The sequence below is a fragment of the Leguminivora glycinivorella genome, chromosome 19 (genome assembly GCF_023078275.1).
Source record: "Leguminivora glycinivorella isolate SPB_JAAS2020 chromosome 19, LegGlyc_1.1, whole genome shotgun sequence".
Lineage (NCBI taxonomy): Eukaryota > Metazoa > Arthropoda > Insecta > Lepidoptera > Tortricidae > Leguminivora > Leguminivora glycinivorella.
Window position 1 is genome coordinate 9,444,913 of NC_062989.1, and position 21,930 is coordinate 9,466,842.

The following is a 21,930-nucleotide window of genomic DNA, read 5'->3' on the forward strand; positions in this document are numbered from 1 at the left end:
ATATTTTGCTATTACCCAATACTCATGTAAATAAAATTGATTTGGAGCTTTGACAAACTATTCTTATGACGCTTTGGTAAGCAAAACTATATTTTAACTGCCTCAGGGTGATTTTGCCTCGATGACTCAACAGTTCACAATATAGTTTGCGCGCTATTTAAATAGGCCCTAAATGACAGTTCAGCGGCCTCTTCATATTTTTGCTAAAAGGCGGACAGCCTAACAAAGCCTACATACAAACAATAGATTTTTTTTAATTAAAAAAAATCCAAAGTTGTTTAACAATGTTTATTGTAATGCACTATAATCACGATTGACAAAAGTTTTTTTTAATACTTACGGTGTTAAAAAAAACTAAACAAAGGTAGGCTTGGCAGGTAGGTTATAAATCTCATTATAATATTGTAGCCTATATTAATTAGGGGTACCTAATGATTTATTTTATTTAGAATTTTTCAGTCATGTGACCAACAACACCAAACAAACATGTACAATCTTGTAAGTTTTGTTATTACTTTCTTTATTTATCTTAATTCTCTTACTACTTTACTAATTAAATGTTACTTTAAAACACATTAAGTTTTATTTTTATTTTTTTATCGGCCCATCAGATCTACATCTCATTTTCTGTGTCGATCTCTCTCAAATTCAATATTTTAAAAACTCCTGTCTCATAAATATCAATCATTTTATTTAAATACTTACATTAAAAATGTTCAAATATAATGTGTGCTCATCGTTCAAAAATCTTTACCGGGATTCAACCACAAGGCCTTCAAGCTTCAATAAAATTGTAAGAATTTTCTTTTTATAAGAGTTTTCTTATTTACAGGAAGCAAAAGAAGATTTAGCCATTAACTCAAAGCTGTTGTTAAATTCAGACGAAGACACGTTAGAGAATTTTTTCCTTGAGCACGGTTTTAGTCCAGATTACGTGCAAGACATGATCAGGGCTGTTCATGAGTGGTACAATAAAGAACCACATTTACCAGCAGGCCAAATACGTGAGTCTCCATAAAATTTATTTATACATATGTGACGTTATCTGGGTAAAGGGACCTTATTGTCGATGGCGCTTACGGCGTTATGAGCGATGTTCATATACAAATACTACGCCGCGGGACGTAAGCGCCTTCACCAATAAGGTATCTTTACCCAGATAACGTCTCAAATTACTTAGCTACCATGAATTACTTCCTTCTAACTGGGCGATTGTTGTGGGTAGAATTTATATTTAATAAAATCTGTTGTCATTCAACCCGAGTTTAATTATTATACACAACATTGTGACAGCGCTGGGAGACGGCATCTCAATAATCGCCTTCACTTTAGTGCAGTCGATGATCTAAAATTGATCTTGGATTCCGACACCAAAGACCGATGCTTCCCTATTCGAAGCAGCTGTTTAAGTATTATGTCGGAAGTCGGAACTGATTTCACTAAGGTCTTTTAGCAATTCGTTTTTCCATCGATATTATGACGTCCAGGGGATCATTTGGCCATTTGAATTAGTACGGCAGACACCAGTTTGTTGAATAGTCCTTCTATATAGTAAAGAAAGGTAGGGCAATCAAAAATTTGGAAGAACCTAAGATGGGCTACCAATTAATCAGTAAAAAATTCCCTAGGTACCAACTTCATTTATGATATCATAACATAACATTTTATTTAATTGTGCATCTAAAGCGTGCAATACTTGGCAAGGGTACACAGCGCATTTACTTGGTCGGCCGACCTTTTATTTATTTATTTATTAGCTCAGGATACAAGTATATTTATTTTAAGCGCGCACACATACTATTTTTTTACACATACAGGCAGTTATTTTAACACACATCCTTACATCAAAACCTTCCATGTGTCCAAGGCGTCCCCACGATTGATACTCGACCAAATCATGGTCAGACGGCCAAGGATTCCGTGCCTGCCTTGTATCCTGGCGTACCCTTGCTAACCTAATCGCACAACACTGCCTCTCGGGCCATCGTTGATGCGATAGGCATATTTATTTATATTCACTTTATTCCTTTCGCATTCACAAAAAAAAACATTCACAACCCTAACATATAACTCAACACCGTGAAAGCTTTAACACACAAGAATTTCAACAACTCTAAGTTGATCAGGCTTATCGTTCTTTGAAAAACTTATCTGCTTCAGCTTGCCCAACCACTGCTATCGCACCATCTATGCCTTACAAATCCATTCTCCATAAATTAACGCTTCCATTCAAAATCCAACATTGTGAAAATTAAATCGTCTTTCTCTATAATATTTTCTCATAGTATATAACACACAATTTGAAACACAAAACCACTATCCATAAAATTCAACTTTAAAACAAACAACCAATTTCTGCATATACCGAAATTAAATTATACATAGTTCTCTTCAATTTTCATTTCTGTTATTCAAAATACTGTACGTTTTTTTAAATATATATTTCAATTCATAAAATCCAGTTCCGTTAGTAAAAAATCTCAAATCCGTTATATCAATTACAAATATTTGTCATTCTTAATAAAATATTACTCGTATCGTTAAAATTAAACCAATCTTAATTATCATTATTTAAACTAATCAATAATGTAATAGGTAGCCTAAGTAAATATTATAGGGTTAAAAGTGGCAACTGTCGGTCTTTTAATAAGAAATGTGATTGCAAAATTTACATTGTAATCTAAACAGGTGCATAATGATACAAATGTTTACTGTAATTTGAGCCGTAATTACAGACAGCGCATACCTACCAATCATGGTGGCAGCGTGACTAAGTTTCTGATGAAATTACTTGTAAGGAACTTGCGCAATGTATTTGGGATACTTTTTAAACAAACATGGTGTAACATCGAAATGAAACCGGATTACCAAATATATCTGAAATCAAAACAAAATAGCTATATTTTAAAAAAAATGACATCATATAGGTACATTTAACCATAATAGAGTTTCATCATCATGCGACGTACTTAGTATTCAACCTTACCCGCTAAATATTAATTACCTCTCACTAATATTTTCTAAGAAGACATACAAAAGCTTACTTTTCTTCAAAAATCTAGACACGCGGTAGCGCGGTAGCGTGTCCAACCAAGTTCAAGTAACATAATACTTTTTACCTGAATAACTACCACAATATTTTTTTTTTCTTGTAAATATTCCTCGATGACACTCATTATTTTAATTATCACTCAATAAGGAGTGACGCATTAGCGTTAAACTAAAAAATGTTTTTAATTTTCCATATAAAACACTATAAGAAACTAAATACAACCTTATCACACTAAACTGTCCTTTATACTCCGAATGTACCACTCCACTGGAATAGCTTCTGGTCCTTCCACCTGGAGTCAGGTGCACGAATTAGGGCCAAGGACACGAGCAATCTCAGACCGAGGCCTTTCCCAGCGACACGAACAACTCCCAGCAGCTACCATCATCACAAAAGTTCTCTAAGTCCCAATTGTTGTTTTATTTAGTCCATTTTCGCTTAATGCACTTTTACATTCACTGGCTGTTTTATTTGTCCTGACACATACTCGTAGTTTGTATACCTCACTGCCAAAGAAATATTATTTCGTAGTAAAACTGGATTGCGCAAAGTTTGTTTAAGTTTTGAGTGTGTCATAGTCAGTTATTTTAACTTATAATTATATTTAATCACCACAGCTTGTATATATGCACAGTAGGTATTTAGGTTTAATTGTCCAGTTGTTGCAGTTTTAATTGTGTCCACTGAATTTCACTATACTTTTTCACAATAATTGTCCAATAATTTATGAATAACTAATTTTCATCTTCTGACTGGCGCGCGCGCCGCCAGTGCAGCGCGAGGCCGCACTGGCAGGGTCGCCATGTGATGTGGGGACTAAAGGAGAACTCACTTATATGAGATATAGGTTTATTGTGTATAAGATTACAGTGTGCGATAACTTATATAGCATGGTTAGGAGTAGTAGTGTGAGTGTGGCCTGTCACACTACAAAGCGATCGCAGTGCTTGCGGTGGTCAAAATCGACACTGATTGTGGTTGTCATCTATCAAAACTCATAAAATATAATGGTGTAATGTTTGATAAATATGGGGTTGCAATGTTGTTTCGTGGTTAATTGTAAAAATAATGGCATAAATAGTCGTTATAGGGATAGGTATGTGATCGTTAGTGAAGAAATGAATTGCATTTAATTAATTTAACTTTACAGACGATCAAATGATTGCTAGACTACTAATCGCGAGAAAATTCAGTATTGAGAGAGTGAAACAGAAAATTGACAATTATTTCACTGTGAGACACAAAATGCCAGAACTTTTGAGGAACAGAGACCCAATGGCACCACATTTGAATAAAGTTTTAAAAAGTGGATTTTGGATAATATTGCCCCAGAAAACGCCAGAAAACCATCGAGTTACAATGTTAGCGGCATGAGGTAAGTTCATACAGTTTAAAATTAAAAAAAGTCACACACTCTTATTTCTTGGTTTTATTCCATCTAAAAATGTTAAAATAGATCAAGTAATCGCATTTTGTGTTGTTTTACGTACTATGCCTATACTGCCCTCCTAAGCTGAAAAGCGCTATCTCAAATGAAAATCCATAGCTAAGTTATATCCCATTTTCAAAATCAATTGGTTTTGAGATAGCGCCACTCGGCTTAGCAGGGCAGTATAGTGACAAACTACTTTGATCAACTCATACCGCTAGATGGCGCTGCTAAAATCGTTGCCGCTTCATTGTATGGGAAACGTCACAATCTGCACGTATTGTAAGTAAGTAAATATTCTTTATTGCACCACAAGGATAACAGTATTGTTTATATAGAATTTGATGCTAGTATCGATTAGTTGGTCATAGCAGGTGCGCGTGCTTCCTTTCGCTATGTCACGTTGGGGCGACGATAAAACACTAAAAATTTGTTACGTTATACCGTAACCATGAATGCCTATGGAATCCGCGTATACCGCAATATAAAAACAAAATGCAGCATTCATTCAGCAAAATGACTTGTTCAGTTCCATACGGATTTCTTCGTTTTCCATGTTAGAACTAGCAAAGAGCAAGCTAGCGAATAGCATGTGTATTGAAGTGTTTGCTTTGAGCATGCTTATTCGAAAGCATACTCAAAACTAGCCTGCTTATTCATAGCAAATGTAAACTGCTCGTGAGCATGCTCATATTGAGCATACTCAATAGCACGCTTTTTAGTATACTATTTTATTGTAGTAGGAAGTAAAAGCGCATCATGTTTTTTACTATTTTTATTAAAATATATAAGTAGATAGTTATTATTTCATTGCGACACTTTTACCTACATATTTTTTTTTTATATCCTGTGCGGTAAGGGGTTCAGAATTTCACCCCCTATCCTCTCGTGGGTGTCGTAGAACTCGGTTAGAGTGTGATCTAGCAATCAGATCTGTGATCAGAATTCCGTTTCAATTCAACTAAACTTGAGCAGTTTCATGGTGTGCCTTTAGACAATCTAGGCGTGAGTTTAAGCGAAGGTGTTTTAAATATATTTGCTGTGATTATCCTTTTTGTTTTTAGAGCACCGTATAGCGAAGGAGTTATCATATCAGATTGTTTCAAAGCGATCTTCATGATGATTGACTACAGAATATGGAACGACAGTGTGATATTTGAACAAATCATTTTTGACTATAGCAATGCTACATTTTTACCAACAGTGATGAAGCAGCTAACTCCAGCACTCATATGGAAAACTGTACATTATTTATCTGTAAGTTTTTACTCTCTTTCTGAACTTCGTTTAGTTTTAAAATAGAAATTTAACCCTTAGATGCATCGTATAGGTTTCACTTTTAAATGACTTAAGAATTGATATTGATCTCCATATCAATTTCAAACTTGATTCTGTATCAATTGACGTCAATCTCATATCTAGTTTTGGCATTTCAATTGTATCGTTTCTGATACCATGTCCATCTAAGGGTTATCGACCAGTCTGGCTGGTTTGCTAGTGTGGTGACGGGTTAAAATATTCAACATCCTCACCATCCCTTGTCATTTAGGTACTTATTGCATAAGGCAAGTATATAGGTAGGTATTTATCGATATGAGTAATTAGGTATGTATGCATATAATGTGTCATGTCTAGTTGAAGATCCATCTTTGTCGCTTACAATATGGATGAGAATTGCTTAAACCTTAAGACGATCAAGAAACATAAGAGAAACACCATAATCTATAATTAGTTTTGGCCTAAGTCGATCTGTGTTAGATGTCCCATAATATTTATTCATTTGCAGGAATGCCTGAGCCCTAATATAAAAGGCATACATATTATAAATCTACCTTCGATTGCCGCACATGCTCTAAATTTCATAAAAAAAATGATCAAGCCAAAAGTCGCCGAAAGAATACATGTTTACAAGAACGTCCAAGAGGTTTTTAATAAATTTCCGAAAGACATCATTCCTAAGGATTTGGGTGGGACCTATGATGCTACATGCCAAGACATCGCCGGTATGTATCTACAATACCTCTAGAATTATTATGTATGTATTTGTATAAGTTATACCTACCGCAATAAGTTTTGAGTCGAAACTCCGAAAGCATTACAGATATAATTATAAGACCAACTGCCATCGGTTCTTCAATCTTTTATATCTATTCGTAAGCGCCATATTTTGAAAAAAAAAATGCTTATTTATTATGATTTTTTTAAACATGGTCTAAAAAACACTTTAATCGAAATTTGATTTTAGTGAAGGAAGGAAGGAAAGTAAATTATACAATTTATATATGAAATCGACATATTTGGATTCACCTTTGACTTTTCTAAAACTTCGAGAGATATATTAATTTTAAAGTAATTAAATTGACCATAAGATTTTTCAACTTTGATGCCAAATATCACAGAAACAATGAGCTGTGAAGTAATTATGACATACTATTTTGCTTAAAGACGATGCTGTTAATATCACATGCTTTTGATGTGTGGCTTTAGAAACTATCATAATATCAGTGGATTCAAATCGAAGGTCATTGGCGTAGGGAACGCCCTTAAACGGTACGGTATAGTGGCTATGCGAGTCACATGAGAGCGCACCAATGAAATGCGCACCAAAAAAATGTTTTTCAAAGTTGTCCACCCCACTTTTTTTTTTGGATTTGGAAATTTTTATGTGGTTTCCACTCAGATCGCGAGCTCTTTCAATTCTAATAGGAGAAAAAAGTATCCCAAGGTTTTTTCCAATGTTTCCCATTCCGTTACCATTTTTTCATACATTTTTTATGGCGGTAACGGAATGGAAGGTTCGAAAAAATGTATGGAAATCTTGGGACATTTTTTTCTCCTAACAGGATCGAAAGAGCTCGCGATTCTGAGTATTAATCGCGTAAAAAATACCCATGTTACTAAAAAAGTGGGGTGGACAACTTTGAAAAAAAAATGGCCCAAATCGGTCGGGAAAGTATACGAGTACAGTGGTGCTCCAACATTGGCTATCCTAAGTTGATGGTTCATATTATGTAAATCATTGTAATTTTAATATCGAAATTATTCAAGTATAAAATGAGCTAGAGTAGAACAATTTTTAGTACACATGGTGTTTGTTCCTCTCACTAGTTCAAAAAGTAGTAGGTACATTTTTTTGTCAGGTGTAAACTTCAAAGGGCCATTTTGTACATACAAAATGGTGTACTAAACAACGTCGCATGATACACGTGGGAAAAGGGAATTTCTAACTTGCGTCTATTTAAAAAAATCTCTTCAGTCGTGTTTAATTTATCGCTAATCGTTTCTAACAATCAATATGTCGTCATTATTTTTTTAAGTTAATTTTTTTCTTTCTCTCACAGATGCTTGGGAAAGAACATTATGTACACCACAGTGGAGGAACTATTTTATACAACAAGATTCAATACATACTGAAGAATCCAAGAGAACGACGAAGAGAAATTTCCTGGACGATTATGGTCTCGACGGCTCTTTTACGAAACTTAATATTGATTAATTTCTATTTATTTATTATAAATGTAAATAAAAAAAAAACCGGCCAAGAGCGTGTCGGGCCACGCTCAGTGTAGGGTTCCGTAGTTTTCCGTATTTTTCTCAAAAACTACTAAACCTATCAAGTTCAAAACAATTTTCCTAGAAAGTTTTTATAAAGTTCTACTTTTGTGATTTTTTTCATATTTTTTAAACATATGGTTCAAAAGTTAGAGGGGGGGGACGCACTTTTTTTCCTTTAGGAGCGATTATTTCCGAAAATATTAATATTATCAAAAACGATGTTAGTAAACCCTTATTCATTTTTAAATACCTATCCAACAATATATCACACGTTGGGGTTGGAATGAAAAAAAATATCAGCCCCCACTTTACATGTAGGGGGGGTACCCCAATAAAACATTTTTTCCATTTTTTATTTTTTCACTTTGTTGGCGTCATTGATATACATATTGGTACCAAATTTCAGCTTTCTAGTGCTAACCGTTACTGAGATTATCCGCGGACGGACGGACGGACGGACGGACGGACGGACGGACGGACAGACAGACATGGCGAAACTATAAGGGTTCCTAGTTGACTACGGAACCCTAAAAACACAAACAATATTATAAGGCGTGGTGGCGGCGTCACAATCGCTTGGGATGTGGATGACAAACAATTGAATTTCACACAAGTGTCCTGACTGTCCTGCGTACGTAGCCGAATGGCACAAAAGCTCATGAAACGCTCACGAAACGAAACGCTCGTAGATATCTATCTCTATCGCTCTTGCGTATTGGCGCGACAGAGCCAGACTACCTTTCGCGGCGTTTCGTTTGTTTCGCGTCGCAGAAATGCCATTCGGCTACGGGGCCTGAGTAGACGCTGCATAGGGTGGATTAATTAGTGATGTGCAAGTTTCTTAAACTATCAAAAAATAAACTTAACTTTCTTGAAAAATTCACGATTCATTCACGAAAAATAAAGGGAATTTAAATTTATGAAATTGAAATTTCCATTCATACAATTGTCCATACAAAATATGGAACGTTTCCGAATTCTGTCGAGGTATTCCCGATGAACTACAGTATAGGGTTCTTCAAAGTAAGAGTGTACAAGTTTCTAATGGGTCGGCCACGCGCACGTGTCACCCCTCGAGTTGCGGGCGTCCATAGGTTACGGTGACCGCTTTCCATCAGGCGGGCCGTATACCTGTTTACCACCGACGTGGTATAAAAAAAAAGTTTTCCTATGTGAAAGTTTCAGAATTTTGGGAACTTTCCGTCGGCACATTAGTAAGGTGGACGCACGCTCGCCTGGGTGGCTAGCCGAATGGCACAATCGCTCACGAAACGCTCACGAAACGAAGCGCTAGTAGATATCTATCTCTATCGCGCTTGCGTATTGGCGCGACAGAGCCAGCGGCGTATCGCTTTCGTTTGGCGTCGGAGAAATGCCATTCGGCTACGGGGCCTGCCCCACTGCTCGCCCCGGCTAACCGCAAGTCCTTCGTAAGCGTATCGTTGCTAGCTCTCCCTAATCCCTATCGCTGTTATGTAGTGGGGCCATTTTTTTCAAAGCTGTCCACCCCACTTTTTTTGTAACATAGGTATTTTTCTAAGAACAAATTAAATTATTTTCATAGAAAATATTTTAATTTGTATTTTTTTAAGTAGTAACACTACTATTATGTTATAAACATTAAATAAATGTCATATACAAAGAAAAAGTGACCAAGGCCTCCAGTGCTCCGAGCTGGAATCGAACCAGCGTACTCCGCTTACCGGGCGAATGCCTGAACCACTCGGCCATCGGTGCACGAAGGCAATGGTCGAAATTTCCAAGTATATGACATTCCCGAAGGCTCGTGGCGCCCTCTGCCATCCCTGAGGTAGAACAGTGTGGCTCGACCTCCTAGCTGAATCAACTCAGGTGATTACAAGCTAGCGAATGATATTATGAGATGGGTATTTTTTACGCGATTCATACTCAGAATAGAGAGCTCTTTCGATCCTGATAGGAGAAAAAAAATGTCCCAAGATTTCCATACATTTTTTCGAACCTTCCATTCCGTTACCGCCATACAATATGTATGAAAAAGTGGTAACGGAATGGGAAAAAACCTTGGGACACGTTTTTTCTCCTATTAGGATTGAAAGAGCTCTCGATCCTGAGTGGAAACACATAAAAAAATCCAAATCTAAAAAAAGTGGGGTGGACAACTTTGAAAAAAATGGCCCAGTGGTGCGACAGAGCCAGGCTGTGTTTCTATCGCTACATAGCTCCAACGATTGTCACTTCGGCTAGGACCAGCCGCTTTTTCAGCAATTGGATGGATGCTGCAGCCAATACAAAACTTTGGGAGTCTATAAGGGAGTCAGCAGGAACATTTTAAGGAGGAAATTTATTAAAATATATAAATAATAAGCAGTTAATAAACAGTTAAGATTAATTGACAATTCATATATTAAAATCTTTTAATATCCATACTAATATTATAAATGGGAAAGTGTGTGTGTCTGTTTGTTTGTCCGTCTTTCACGGCCAAATGGGGCGACGAATTGACGTAATTTTTTAAGTGAAGATAGTTGAAGGGATGGAGAGTGACATAGGCTACTTTTTGTCTCTTTCTAACGCGTGCGAAGCCGCGGGCAAAAGCTAGTACTTAATAAATTCTCAATTAATCTAGGTTTAGTTGTTTGAACGTTCCCGCTAGTTCTTCGTTCTTATTAACACCAGGTCTCTTCTTCTCGTCTGACACTTTCTTGCAACTGTCCAGTAAATATTGCAAAGTTGTACCGCTTCGAAACTCGTTTTGATATAAATCTGCAATAAATCAAAATACTATCATGAATTCACGGTTCATGGAAGCCTGGGGTCCGCTCTGACAACTAATCCCAAGATTTGGCATAGACACTAGTTTTACGAAAGCGACTGCCATCTGACCTTCCAACCCGAAGGGTAACTAGGCCTTATTGGAATTAGTCCGGTTTCCTCACGATGTTTTCCTTCACCGAAAGCGACTGGCAAATATCAAATGACATTTCGCACATAAGTTCCGAAAAACTCATTGGGGTTCGAACCCGCGAGCTCCGGATTGAAAGTCGCACGCTCTTACCACTGAGCCACCAGCGCTTCAAAAAATACTATCATGAATATTTGAAATATTTTAGTGGGTCACTCACGATTCTCACGAATGAATTAAGTCGAAACAACGCTCGACTAGTTTCGGTCCATTTTCGAGGATCTTATTCAAGTACTTAAAGTATACAGCCATAAATAATTGCACATCGGCTTTTCGTCTTCGTAGAGCGTTGTCTCTTTCTTGCTTATGTGACGTTAATTGTCTCTTTCCAAAGACCGATGTGCAATATTTATGGTCGTTTAGTGTAAGTAATTTCTTTTAAGAGGATACGGTAGCGAAAATGCTAACTGCCCTTTCAACTTGGGAATTTTAGTTAAATATACCAGTGTTATTAACTAGATTTATCGAAAAAAAATTGTCCATTAAGAACAACTCAGTCAAAAGATATTTCAAAAAAATCTTTAAAATCGTTGTTCCGCTCTCGACTCTTTCCTCCTTCAAAACTTAATCAATCGGAACGAAATTTGAGAATCTGAATAACAATGAAATAATCTATGTCGCACCGTTTAGTTTTTTTGGTTAATTGTTACCAATCTTGAGTATCACACCTTGCGCCACAATGAAAAAGGCCGTTTTTGGAAATTTTTGATTGGCTCAGAGTCTTTAAAAAGCAGAATATCAAAAAAATCAAAACGGTCCGACACAGATACAAATAATAACAATCTGTGTTGAAGAAATCATTGCTCTATCTTCAAAAACCAGGGAGGAAATAGTCGAGAGCGTTTGTATGGAGAATTGACCCCTACCGTATCGTCTTAATATGTTTGATGAGTCTCACGGGAGTTTTATAGTCAAAACAACCCGCCCTAAGGGATAAAAAAAATATCCACCCCACTTTTTTGTAACATGGGTATTATTTACGCGTTTCATACCCAGAATCGCGAGGTCTTTCGGTTCTGATAGGAGAAAAAAAATGTTCCAAGATTTCCATACATTTTTTAGACCTTCCATTCCGTTACCGCCATACAAAATATATGAAAAACTGGTAACGGAATGGGAAAAAAACATAGGGATACTTTTTTTCTCCTATTATGATTGAAAGAGCTCGCGATTCTGAGTGGAAACCACATAAATTTTGCCAAATTAAAAAAAAAGTGGGGTGGAAAACTTTGAAAAAAATGGCCCAACTAACCTTTAAATTCATCCATACTGTAATCATCTCCCCCGTAGTCCTTAGGCAAATACATCTTTGGCAAAACTTTGTATAGTTCCTCTAAAGTTCCGTGCACCATCAGTCTTTCTAGTAACTTGGGCTTGATAAATTGCTTAAATAAATTATATATCTGTCGGCCGATAGACGGAACATTTAGAACGTGGATGCTAAATACTCTGAAGCCGGATCCTTCCTGAAATATTAAGAAAAAGCTTTTAGTATTTAATAGTAAAGATACAAGTGTGGAAATAATACCTTACGGTACAAAATGTGAAAAGTAGGAAGTTCGTAAAGAGAAGCGATAAATTAAAATAAAAATATGAAATAAAATATATTTACTTGAAACATTTGTGAAGCCCTCTGTACCACCATGGGGTTGATTCTCAGGAAATGGCCCAGTGTAATGTTCTTGAGGTCCAAAAGCCATATTTCACCCAGCATGTAATCGTATTTCAGTCTTAAGTCACCAACCTGAAATTATTAATTAATAGGAGGTGTACTTTTTGTAATAAAAATTACGTACAAAATAGGACTAAACAAACCAAGCAGGTATCGTCAAATGGGGTGAATCAAAACTGAGAACGTGACTTACCTGTACTCCTAGAACTTCATTTACATACTTATAGCAAAGAAGATCGAGTTACTGTCAAAGTAAAATGTGTAATCACAGTGCAGTCTATGCACCATCTCTCGACACAAGTTTAAAACTTTTGAATCTCAGTTTTGGCACAGAATATACAGCGTGTGTATTCCATACGGGCGAATATTTGAATAACGATTAGTATTGGACCTAAGGAGCCTAACTACATGGTTTTTATATTGAATAGATGAGATATTTTTTTCATACATAATAATTCAGCACGGTGGTCAGATTTAAAAAAATAATTACTCTTAATTAATAACACTTTTTAATAAAATGATTATCCTATATGATTCGTATGATTAGATACTATAACTGAATACATTATTCGCCCGTATGGAATCCACACGCTGTATAATAGTACAAGTGGTAAGTAGTGGTTTTGGCAATTTGACCCGTATTTTTAGCTTGATGTGTTAAAATGTCAAATATTAATATTAGCGCCATCTAGCCGAGCGTTCCCCAAAGGTGTAACGCCATCTAGGCCACCGTACTTTTTTCTTTAGGGCTTTGAGGTAGGTTTTTTTCTCTGACTTTTACCGTAAAAATACTATTTCTGCAGTAATTTGTAAAGAAATTGACAAGAAAATCACATTTTAAGGTTCGTCCCTACTGCACCCCAGCCATCCCTATTCACCCCATTTGAGATCTATAAATAAGTAGGCTATTAAATAGAGTAGAAAAATTAGTTGTTCTTTGTAGAATAATATCGAAGCCTTAAAATTCTCTTGACGTATTATATTATTGTGACATAAGGAAAAAACAACGAATTGTGTGCCGAATAGGTAGATAATAAACCTTGAGAGCAAAACCCACGACACACGTGTTCATTATACAGGTGAAATAAAAAGGACCGTTCAAACTTTGCATAGTGACTTTGGGGTCATAATGAACAACCTTTATTATGGGACCAATGCTGAAATCGCGAAAAAAAATTTGACTGTTCCATAGAAATGAGCGGCATCATGACAGTCGCAATGTAATGAATCAGCCAAAAATTTTTTCGCAATTTCAGCATTGGTCCCATAATAAAAGTTGTTCATTATGACCCCAAAAGTCACTATACAAAGTTTGAAAGGTCCTTTTTGTTTCACCGTGTATTGATACTCGCATCTGCGGGCCTAGCACACTAATGTGATATAGCTTATCGCGTCGATGCATCCCTTTGGCTACTAATACACGTGCAAAAAAGATGCACAAAGCTGGCCGCTCGAGTGTATGCCCTTAGATTTGACAAAACTTGTCGTCGTGATTGACAAGGTCTGATGTAACATACAAATCTTGTAGAATATACCTACCATGTAAGAATTTCTGAAAATTTCTTCAATTTTGAAAGAGCTTGGATTAGGATCAACGAACTTTAGTGTGGTGATTCTCTTTCCTTCATATAATTTCGTTGATATGGCTTGACGACTGAAAATATATTTAAAAAAAACATTTACTTATTTAACTGGAGGTATATCGAATTGTGTGAATAAAAGCGCTGGTAAACCTGGTAGCTTAGCGACATTGACTTTCAATCCGTAAGGTGCAGGTTGAAACCCTGTCTTGCAGTTTTATTTGATACTTGTCAGGTTTTTTTTTATTATAAATGGGCTTACTCTTGGCCACAGACTAGCCAAAGGTAAAGACGTGGCCTACGATGGAGTGAGCTCGCCCAGAAGATGCCTGTTCACTCTTGATTTGAAGGTTGCCGGGTTATATGAGCTCGGAATTATAGCCGCCGGCAAGGAATTCCACTCCTTTCTTCTCTTACAATATAAGTATTAATTTAATCATTGTGACATTAAATACAATTTACTTACTAAAAGGTGAAAAAGTCTTCATCTCCTTTTAACACTTCTATTCTGCTGTGTATCAAATCGGGAGACAAGCCTCTGTATTTGTAAAACTTATCTATTTTACTTTTGACTTTTTCTCGGGAACCTTTAGCCATTATTAGCATTTTGACTATAACTTCAGAATCTGAAATAAACATATTAAATTAAAACCTCTTTGAATAAGTTATCATTCGGCTAAAATAGAAATTAGATATGTATTGAATATGTCAATAATACAGTTTCAATCCACTGACGTTTTTAACCCCCGACGCAAAAACGACGGGGTGTTATAAGTTTGAGTCTGTGGCATCGTAGCTCCCGAACGGATGAACCGATTTCGATTTAGTTTTTTTCATTTGAAAGCTGTGTTAGTCGGGAGTGTTCTTAGCCATGTTTCATGAAAATCGGTCCACTATGTCGCGGTCGGGGGTTTTTTCAAAATTTTAAATTAAGGTTATTGTTAAACAAATGTCACTTCTAACTAAATCTGTCACGATTATTACTTTAAATAAATATGAAAGATATGCTTTTATTTACAAATTATCGTTGATACATCATTTTATCGACATTTCCAATCACTAGTAATTGTCTGGTTATATTTAAGCCAAACTTCACACGCTAAAAGGTTGATCTGTGTAAGGTGTCCCCCGGTGGCGTTTTTATTTTCTTTATTTAGGTCATTTGATAGAATCTTAGATATTAAAAACGCATCAAAGTTACCTAGGACCGATTCTACTCAAGCCAAATAATTTAAACAATTAGATTTTTCAGATCAATCATAGTTTTTTGATAAATCATCAATACTTTTCCATACTAATATTATAAATCGGAAAGTGTATGTGTCTGTTTGTATGTCCGCCTTTCACGGCAAAACTGAGCGACGAATTGACGTGATTTTTTAAGTGGCGATAGTTGAAGGGATGGAGAGTGACATAGGCTACTTTTTGTCTCCTTCTAACGCGAGCGAAGCCGCGGGCAAAAGCTTATAGTAATAATATAATTATCATACCTATTCCTGCTTCAACCAAATGCGGTTGTCTTTTAAACCAGTCCATGATTGCTTCTACATCTTCTTTTATACCATTTTCAGTAAAACCAAATTCTTTAATCATTCTTCTTCTTTCCTCTGCGGTGTATGGAAATATTCGTATTTGTTCCATCTGCAAAATTAATACACAATTAGACTGTTTCATTTCATTATAAGTTTAATATGTACTTTCCATCAGGTGCGACTAAGGTCTGGCCAGTTTTTAATTTAAAAAAAAAACGTGTGGATTCCGTCATCATCCTCCTTGCGTTATTCCGGCATTTGCCACGGCTCATGGGAGCCTCGGGTCCGCTTTGACAACTAATCCCAAGATTTGGCGTAGGCACTAGATTTTACGAAGGCGACTGCCATTGCCATCTGACCTTCCAACCCGAAGGGTAAACTAGACCTTATTGGAATAAGTCCGGTTTTCTCACGATGTTTCCTTCACCGAAAAGCGACTGGCAATTCCGAAAAACTCATTGGTGCGAGCCGGGGTTCGAACCCGCGACCTCCGGAACGAACGTCGCACGTACTTACCGCTAGGCTACCAGCGCTTAGCGTGTGGACTCCATACGGGCGAATAATGTATCCAGTTATAGTATCTGATCATACGAATCGTATAGCATAAGTATTTTTAATAATTTTAGAACAAAACGGGACTTATGTTCGTGGTGTCTACCCGTGACCACGAACATAATGTGATGTTCGAAACGTCCGCGATTAAGTCCCTTTTTGTTCTAAAATTATGAGTGCAAATCGTGTTAGTCTAAATCAATACATAAGCATTTTGTTAAAAAGTGTTATTAATTAAAAGTATTTTTTTTTATCTGACCAAGCAGCAATGTACGCCGTCCAACTTAATTTGATTTGACATAAACGTCATGTCGTAATGACGTTTAGGTCGATACGCTAATTGATGTGGACGTAATACATTGCGTGCTGAATTATTATGTATGAAAAAACATTTCTTATCTAGTAAAAAAAACATATAGTTAGCCTCCTTAGGTCTGATAATATTAAGATATACGCCCGTATGGAATACACACGCTGTATATTTAAGTCTACAACGCATGTAATTCGCATGGAAGTCTCTTTCTAACTTGTTATATTAGACATTGGGCCCATTTCTCGAAAGGTACAAGCCTTGTATTACAAGCGCGCGAACTGTCAAATCGTATGGGTTGTCATGGAAACACACTTGTAATACAAGGCTTGTACCTTTCGAGAAACGGGCCCATTGACTACCACTTGTAAATTCTAACTTGTAGCTTCGAGAAATAGGCCCCAGGTGAGCAATGAATAACATGCGTATTCGGATTTTAATTATTCGATGTGGATCTCATCTCATATGTCATTGTCACAAGTGATTGTGAAGAAACGTAACTCTTTCTCTAATCAGAACCATATCTGATACGTATTTTATAACGTACAAATAATATCCAAATACACGTGAAAGACTTTCAATAAAGTTATTGATACATTATCGAGTTGTTTTTGTTTTCATTATTACTTATAATTTGTACAGGCATTTTTTTATTGTCTTAATTTTGTTATAATAAAAATATAGGTATTTCCATACTTTTTAGAATGCTTAAACAGTTAACTCATAGGTTAAGTATCAAAAAAAAAAAAAGATAAAAACAAAATATTTTACCTTCCTTTCTGCGGCCGTCACGTCCAACCATCAAAACAGTACACTCACCTTTAAAGGACGGTTCAAAATGACCAATGATCTTGTTACAAAAACCGGTTTGGCGAACTGGTCAAGTTTTGCCATATAAACAGGAAATTGAGCTTAACAACGGTATAGCATGATGAACATGTTAAGGAAAATAGTTATCATCTTAGATTTGATTGAACTAGTAAAGACTCAATTCGAGATTTAAGATACGTTCAATATTAGCTCTAGATACGATATTTTTAAAATAATTATGTCAAAATCAATATTTACACTTGGCACCGACATATGATATGTATCGGAACGTCAGTGTCAAAAGTGACGTTTAATAAACGTATTTTAATGTATGTAATAAACTATGTATTTTTGACATTGACTTGACACATATCCGATTCAATGGGTTTTCCTAGAGCTAGTTTTTGAAATATCTTAAAGTTTGAATCGAGCCTTTAAAAGAAAAGTACCAAAAGGTTTTCACTTTAATTATTTATAGTAATTATCTAGTATTTAGAGACATTTCAAGCAAAATTACATTACAAATTGAACTATTCATGAACGAATTTTATGTAGACATTTTATGCATTACTGAACACTGGTTAAAAAACAATGAATTAATGCCTCAATTTAATAATCACCAGGTGGCAAGTTCGTTCACCAGACATAGTTCCATACATGGTGGGTCGTTAATTATAATAAATAGCCAGTTAAAATTTAAGGAACGTAAGGATATTGTTTCCATGTCTGTTGAACGGACTATAGAACTAAGTGCTGTAGAATTGGAGCAATTTATTGTTGTCTGTGTGTATAGGCCGCCATTAAGTAATTTTGAAACTTTTGAAAAAATTATGGAATCTGTGCTACTTAAAATATCATCTTCTAGTAAAAAAATACTTATATGCGGCGACTTTAATGTAAATATCTTGGAAAATTCAACAATAAGTATCAGATTGTTGAATCTTTTCAAATCATGTAATCTCAATCATATTTTTATGGAGCCTACTAGAGTGACTGCCACTAGTGCCACCTGTATAGATAATATTTTCACTGATATTTTTCCTACTACTAAAGATGTAATTAGCAACTTAGAATCAGACCATTTAGGCCAATTGATAGTATTTGAGACATTAAGGAAAAATACTTTGAGAAAACAAATAACTTTTGTACCAGTAACCTCCGACCGCGTGGAACGAATGAAGCAAAGTTTGGTTCAGGCGCTACCCTCCCTGTCTTCCGATATGAGTCCTAATAGTATGTATAATTCATTCTTTCACACTTTTCTGCAACATTATAATGCAATATTTACTTCAAAATCGGTCGTAGTTAGTGGTGCATCAGTTTTTAGTGAGTGGGCTACTGCAGAGTTACATCAACGAAGACGTGCATTGTATGCCTTGTATGAAGAACGGCGGTTTAATACGAGTGATGAATTTAAAGAACATGTTAAGCAATATTCGAAGAAGTTCAAGATAGATTGTCATATCGCTAAGCGAAATTATCTTAGTAATAAAATAAAAAATAGCTCTGACATTATTAAAGCAACGTGGAAAGTAATTAATGTGGAAACTGGTCGCTCGAAACACGCAGTAAAAGATATTAAACTGAATATTGATAACAAAATTATAGATTCCAATTTTGAAGTAGCAACAGAGTTCGAAAAATTTTTCACCGAGATACCAGCATTCACAACTAAGGATTTAAATTCATCACCCTTATCTGCCGTCACATTATTAGAGGAAAACGTTCCTGAGTGTTGTAGAGACCTTTATTTTGAACATGTTTGTACCTCAGATATAGTAAAGGCATTTAAATCAATTAATGTCAAAAAAACTAGTGACCTCTGGGGGTCTCCGTCCATGCCGTAAAATCCTTAGTTGAGGTTGTAGCGCCTGACTTAGCAGTTATATTCAACAACAGTGTTGACTGCGGCGAGTTTCCTGATCTAATGAAACATAGCAAAATAACTCCTTTATTTAAATCCGGCAGCCACTCTGACCCCACTAACTTTAGACCAATATCTGTGCTGCCAACTTTCAGTAAAATATTTGAAAAATTAGTTCTTTCTCAATTAGTACGACATTTTAACGTTAATAATTTAATGCATAATAAGCAATTTGGCTTCACACGGGGTCGCTCGACAACCGATGCTGGTGTTGAGCTAATTAAGCATATTTTCGATGCCTGGGAGGAGTCACAAGATGCTTTAGGTATCTTTTGTGATTTATCTAAGGCCTTCGACTGTGTTTGTCATGAAACATTGATCAGGAAACTACATTATTATGGAGTCAGAGGATCAGCACTAGATTTACTCAAGTCCTACTTAAATGGTAGAATACAAAGGGTAGATGTCAATGGACAGAGATCAACTGGGTCATTGGTCTCTATGGGTGTACCACAGGGATCAATATTGGGGCCTTTCCTGTTCCTTATCTACATAAATGACTTGCCATTCCTTGTAAAGACCCACCATGATATAGTATTGTTTGCAGACGACACCTCACTTATTTTCAAACTCAAACGACAGCAACAAGCTCACAGTGATGTAAACAATGCTATCTCTAAAGTAGTGAACTGGTTCAATGCTAATAATTTATTATTAAATGAAAAAAAGACTAAATGTATTAAGTTTGTCACTAATAGTAACGTAAGGAATGAGCAAACAAGTGTCGTTGTGAAGGATGAGGAATTAGAACTGGTAGATAGTACAGTTTTTCTTGGTATAACTTTAGATTCTAAACTTCAGTGGGGTCCCCATATTGTTAACCTCTCGAATAGACTTAGTTCTGCAGCTTTTGCAGTGAGCAAGATCCGTCAGTTAACAGACGTGAAAACAGCTCGATTAGTTTATTTTAGTTACTTTCACAGCATTATGTCATATGGTATTTTACTTTGGGGCAGTGCTTCAGAGATAAATACCATATTTATTCTGCAGAAGAGGGCTATTCGAGCAATATATAAAATGAACCATAGAGACTCACTTAGAGATAAATTTAAGGACATTAATATAATGACAGTGCATTGTCAATATATTTATGAGAATATTATGTATGTACATAAAAAAACATTTGTAATTTTAAGAAAAACTGTGATGTACATAATATAAATACTAGAAATAAACATAAACTCGCGGTGCCCTTCACACGGCTCTGTAAAATTAAAAAATCATTCATGGGTAATTGTGTTCGATTTTATAATAAACTTCCGAATCATATTACTGACTTGTCAATTAATAAATTTAAGAATCATGTAAAGCGTGTACTCATTTCCAAAGCTTATTATACAACACAAGACTACATGAATGATAAAACAACGTGGGATTAATTGTTATTCGAAATGGTTTCTTATTTTTACGTTTATTATTATTATTATTGTTGATGAAATTAATATTGTATTTTTTGGACATTGGATTTTTCCTAGAAATATTCTAGACATGTATTTTTATATATACATATACCTAATTATATATTTTTTGTTTAACGATTATTTTTATATGAAATTGTATATTATAGACTCAATATTATTATGAACAATAATTTACAACAATAAATTGCTCTGATAATTAGGTTAGATTAAGATCATAATATATATGTAATGAACTATTCATAAGAGCTTGTAACTAGGCCTACATGAATAAAGATATTTTGAATTGAATTGAATTGAATATTACATTCTGTTGGAATGTGATCGTAATCGGCAGCAAAGAGAAGCTTTGCAAAAAAAATTGTTTAAATAAGTCTATTTAAACAATTTTTTTTGCAAAGCTTCCATCCAGTCGGATGTAGGGTATGTTCAGAGTATTCTGAACAACCCTACATCTGACGCAACCTTGTACTTGTGTAGTTTAGTGGAGAGCCGCCAGTAGATACATAAGGGCTTCTAAATATTATATTATAAAATATAGCCTGTCAACCAAATTTTGGCAATAGCAATGTACATCAAACTAAAGTATGGTATCCCTATGAAACGAACAAAAACCAGCAATGTACGTCGAACAGCCACAGATTTTTTTTTTCAAGGGGCTCGCTCGGCTCCTTCCTTACGAATTAGATAATGTATTAAAAAGGGACGGATATGTGCTAGTTATTTCTCTTTTTGGTAGGGTGGAGATTTCCACAGATAAGATACAAATGACACGCGAATTTCCACCGATTTTCAAAACTAGTGTTGCTAGCCCGCGATTTTTCACATTTGCCGCCATTTTCTAGTGACAAGATTTGGTTGACGGTCTATATGTGTATGTCTAAAATCTGCTGATTAACAACTATTTTTGAAACGATGGAGCTGCCATGTCAAAAAGACAAAAGCTCCTAAATAAATAAAGATATAAAAAAAAGAGTTGTTGGTCGAAGCGAATATCATCGGCGTAACAAAATCCCACAGACTTCGCTGGTTCGGCCACCTACCTAATGGGAGAGGATCGGGCTGCTAAGAGGGCGTATCTGGGAAGACCAACTGGTGGCCGCCCGGCGGGTCGGCCCAGATACCGCTGGGGAGACAGCGTGATAGCGGATC

At 35.8% G+C, this 21,930-nt stretch overlaps 2 protein-coding genes and 1 non-coding gene across 3 annotated transcripts; 1 reads left to right on the top strand and 2 right to left on the bottom strand.

Annotated features, from left to right (window-relative positions):
- Nucleotides 1-242: 242 nt before the first annotated feature.
- Nucleotides 243-8,766, top strand: LOC125236366 (alpha-tocopherol transfer protein-like). The gene is made up of 7 exons (XM_048143147.1): nucleotides 243-498; nucleotides 833-1,004; nucleotides 4,203-4,414; nucleotides 5,541-5,738; nucleotides 6,268-6,484; nucleotides 7,823-8,008; nucleotides 8,566-8,766. Exons 1-6 carry the CDS (start codon nucleotides 487-489, stop codon nucleotides 7,975-7,977), a joined length of 966 nt encoding a protein of 321 aa, XP_047999104.1. The 5' UTR covers nucleotides 243-486; the 3' UTR covers nucleotides 7,978-8,008; nucleotides 8,566-8,766.
- Nucleotides 8,767-9,701: 935 nt separating this feature from the next.
- Nucleotides 9,702-9,773, bottom strand: Trnat-ggu. The gene has a single exon. It is a non-coding gene; the product is annotated as a tRNA-Thr (tRNA).
- Nucleotides 9,774-10,343: 570 nt separating this feature from the next.
- On the bottom strand, nucleotides 10,344-17,484 carry LOC125236369 (alpha-tocopherol transfer protein-like). The gene is made up of 7 exons (XM_048143151.1): nucleotides 17,398-17,484; nucleotides 15,723-15,873; nucleotides 14,699-14,858; nucleotides 14,192-14,306; nucleotides 12,593-12,724; nucleotides 12,233-12,446; nucleotides 10,344-10,781 (listed from the first exon to the last, which is right to left on the bottom strand). The coding sequence occupies exons 2-7, from the start codon at nucleotides 15,871-15,873 to the stop codon at nucleotides 10,636-10,638; spliced, it is 918 nt and encodes a 305-aa protein (XP_047999108.1). The 5' UTR covers nucleotides 17,398-17,484; the 3' UTR covers nucleotides 10,344-10,635.
- Nucleotides 17,485-21,930: the final 4,446 nt, after the last annotated feature.

Bases quoted from the DNA above. Each gene is read 5' to 3' on its own strand.
- LOC125236366 (XM_048143147.1), top strand. The intron at 1,005-4,202 runs GTGAGTCTCCAT...TTAACTTTACAG, and splicing joins TTTACCAGCAGGCCAAATAC to ACGATCAAATGATTGCTAGA. The intron at 4,415-5,540 runs TTAGCGGCATGA...ATCCTTTTTGTT, and splicing joins AAAACCATCGAGTTACAATG to TTTAGAGCACCGTATAGCGA.
- LOC125236369 (XM_048143151.1), bottom strand. From the start codon at position 15,873: ATGGAACAAATACGAATATTTCCATACACCGCAGAGGAAAGAAGAAGA. The intron at 12,725-14,191 runs GTAGGTATATTC...TAATAATTTCAG, and splicing joins TTTTCAGAAATTCTTACATG to GTTGGTGACTTAAGACTGAA. The intron at 10,782-12,232 runs GTTAGTTGGGCC...GATTTATTGCAG, and splicing joins CAGTATGGATGAATTTAAAG to ATTTATATCAAAACGAGTTT.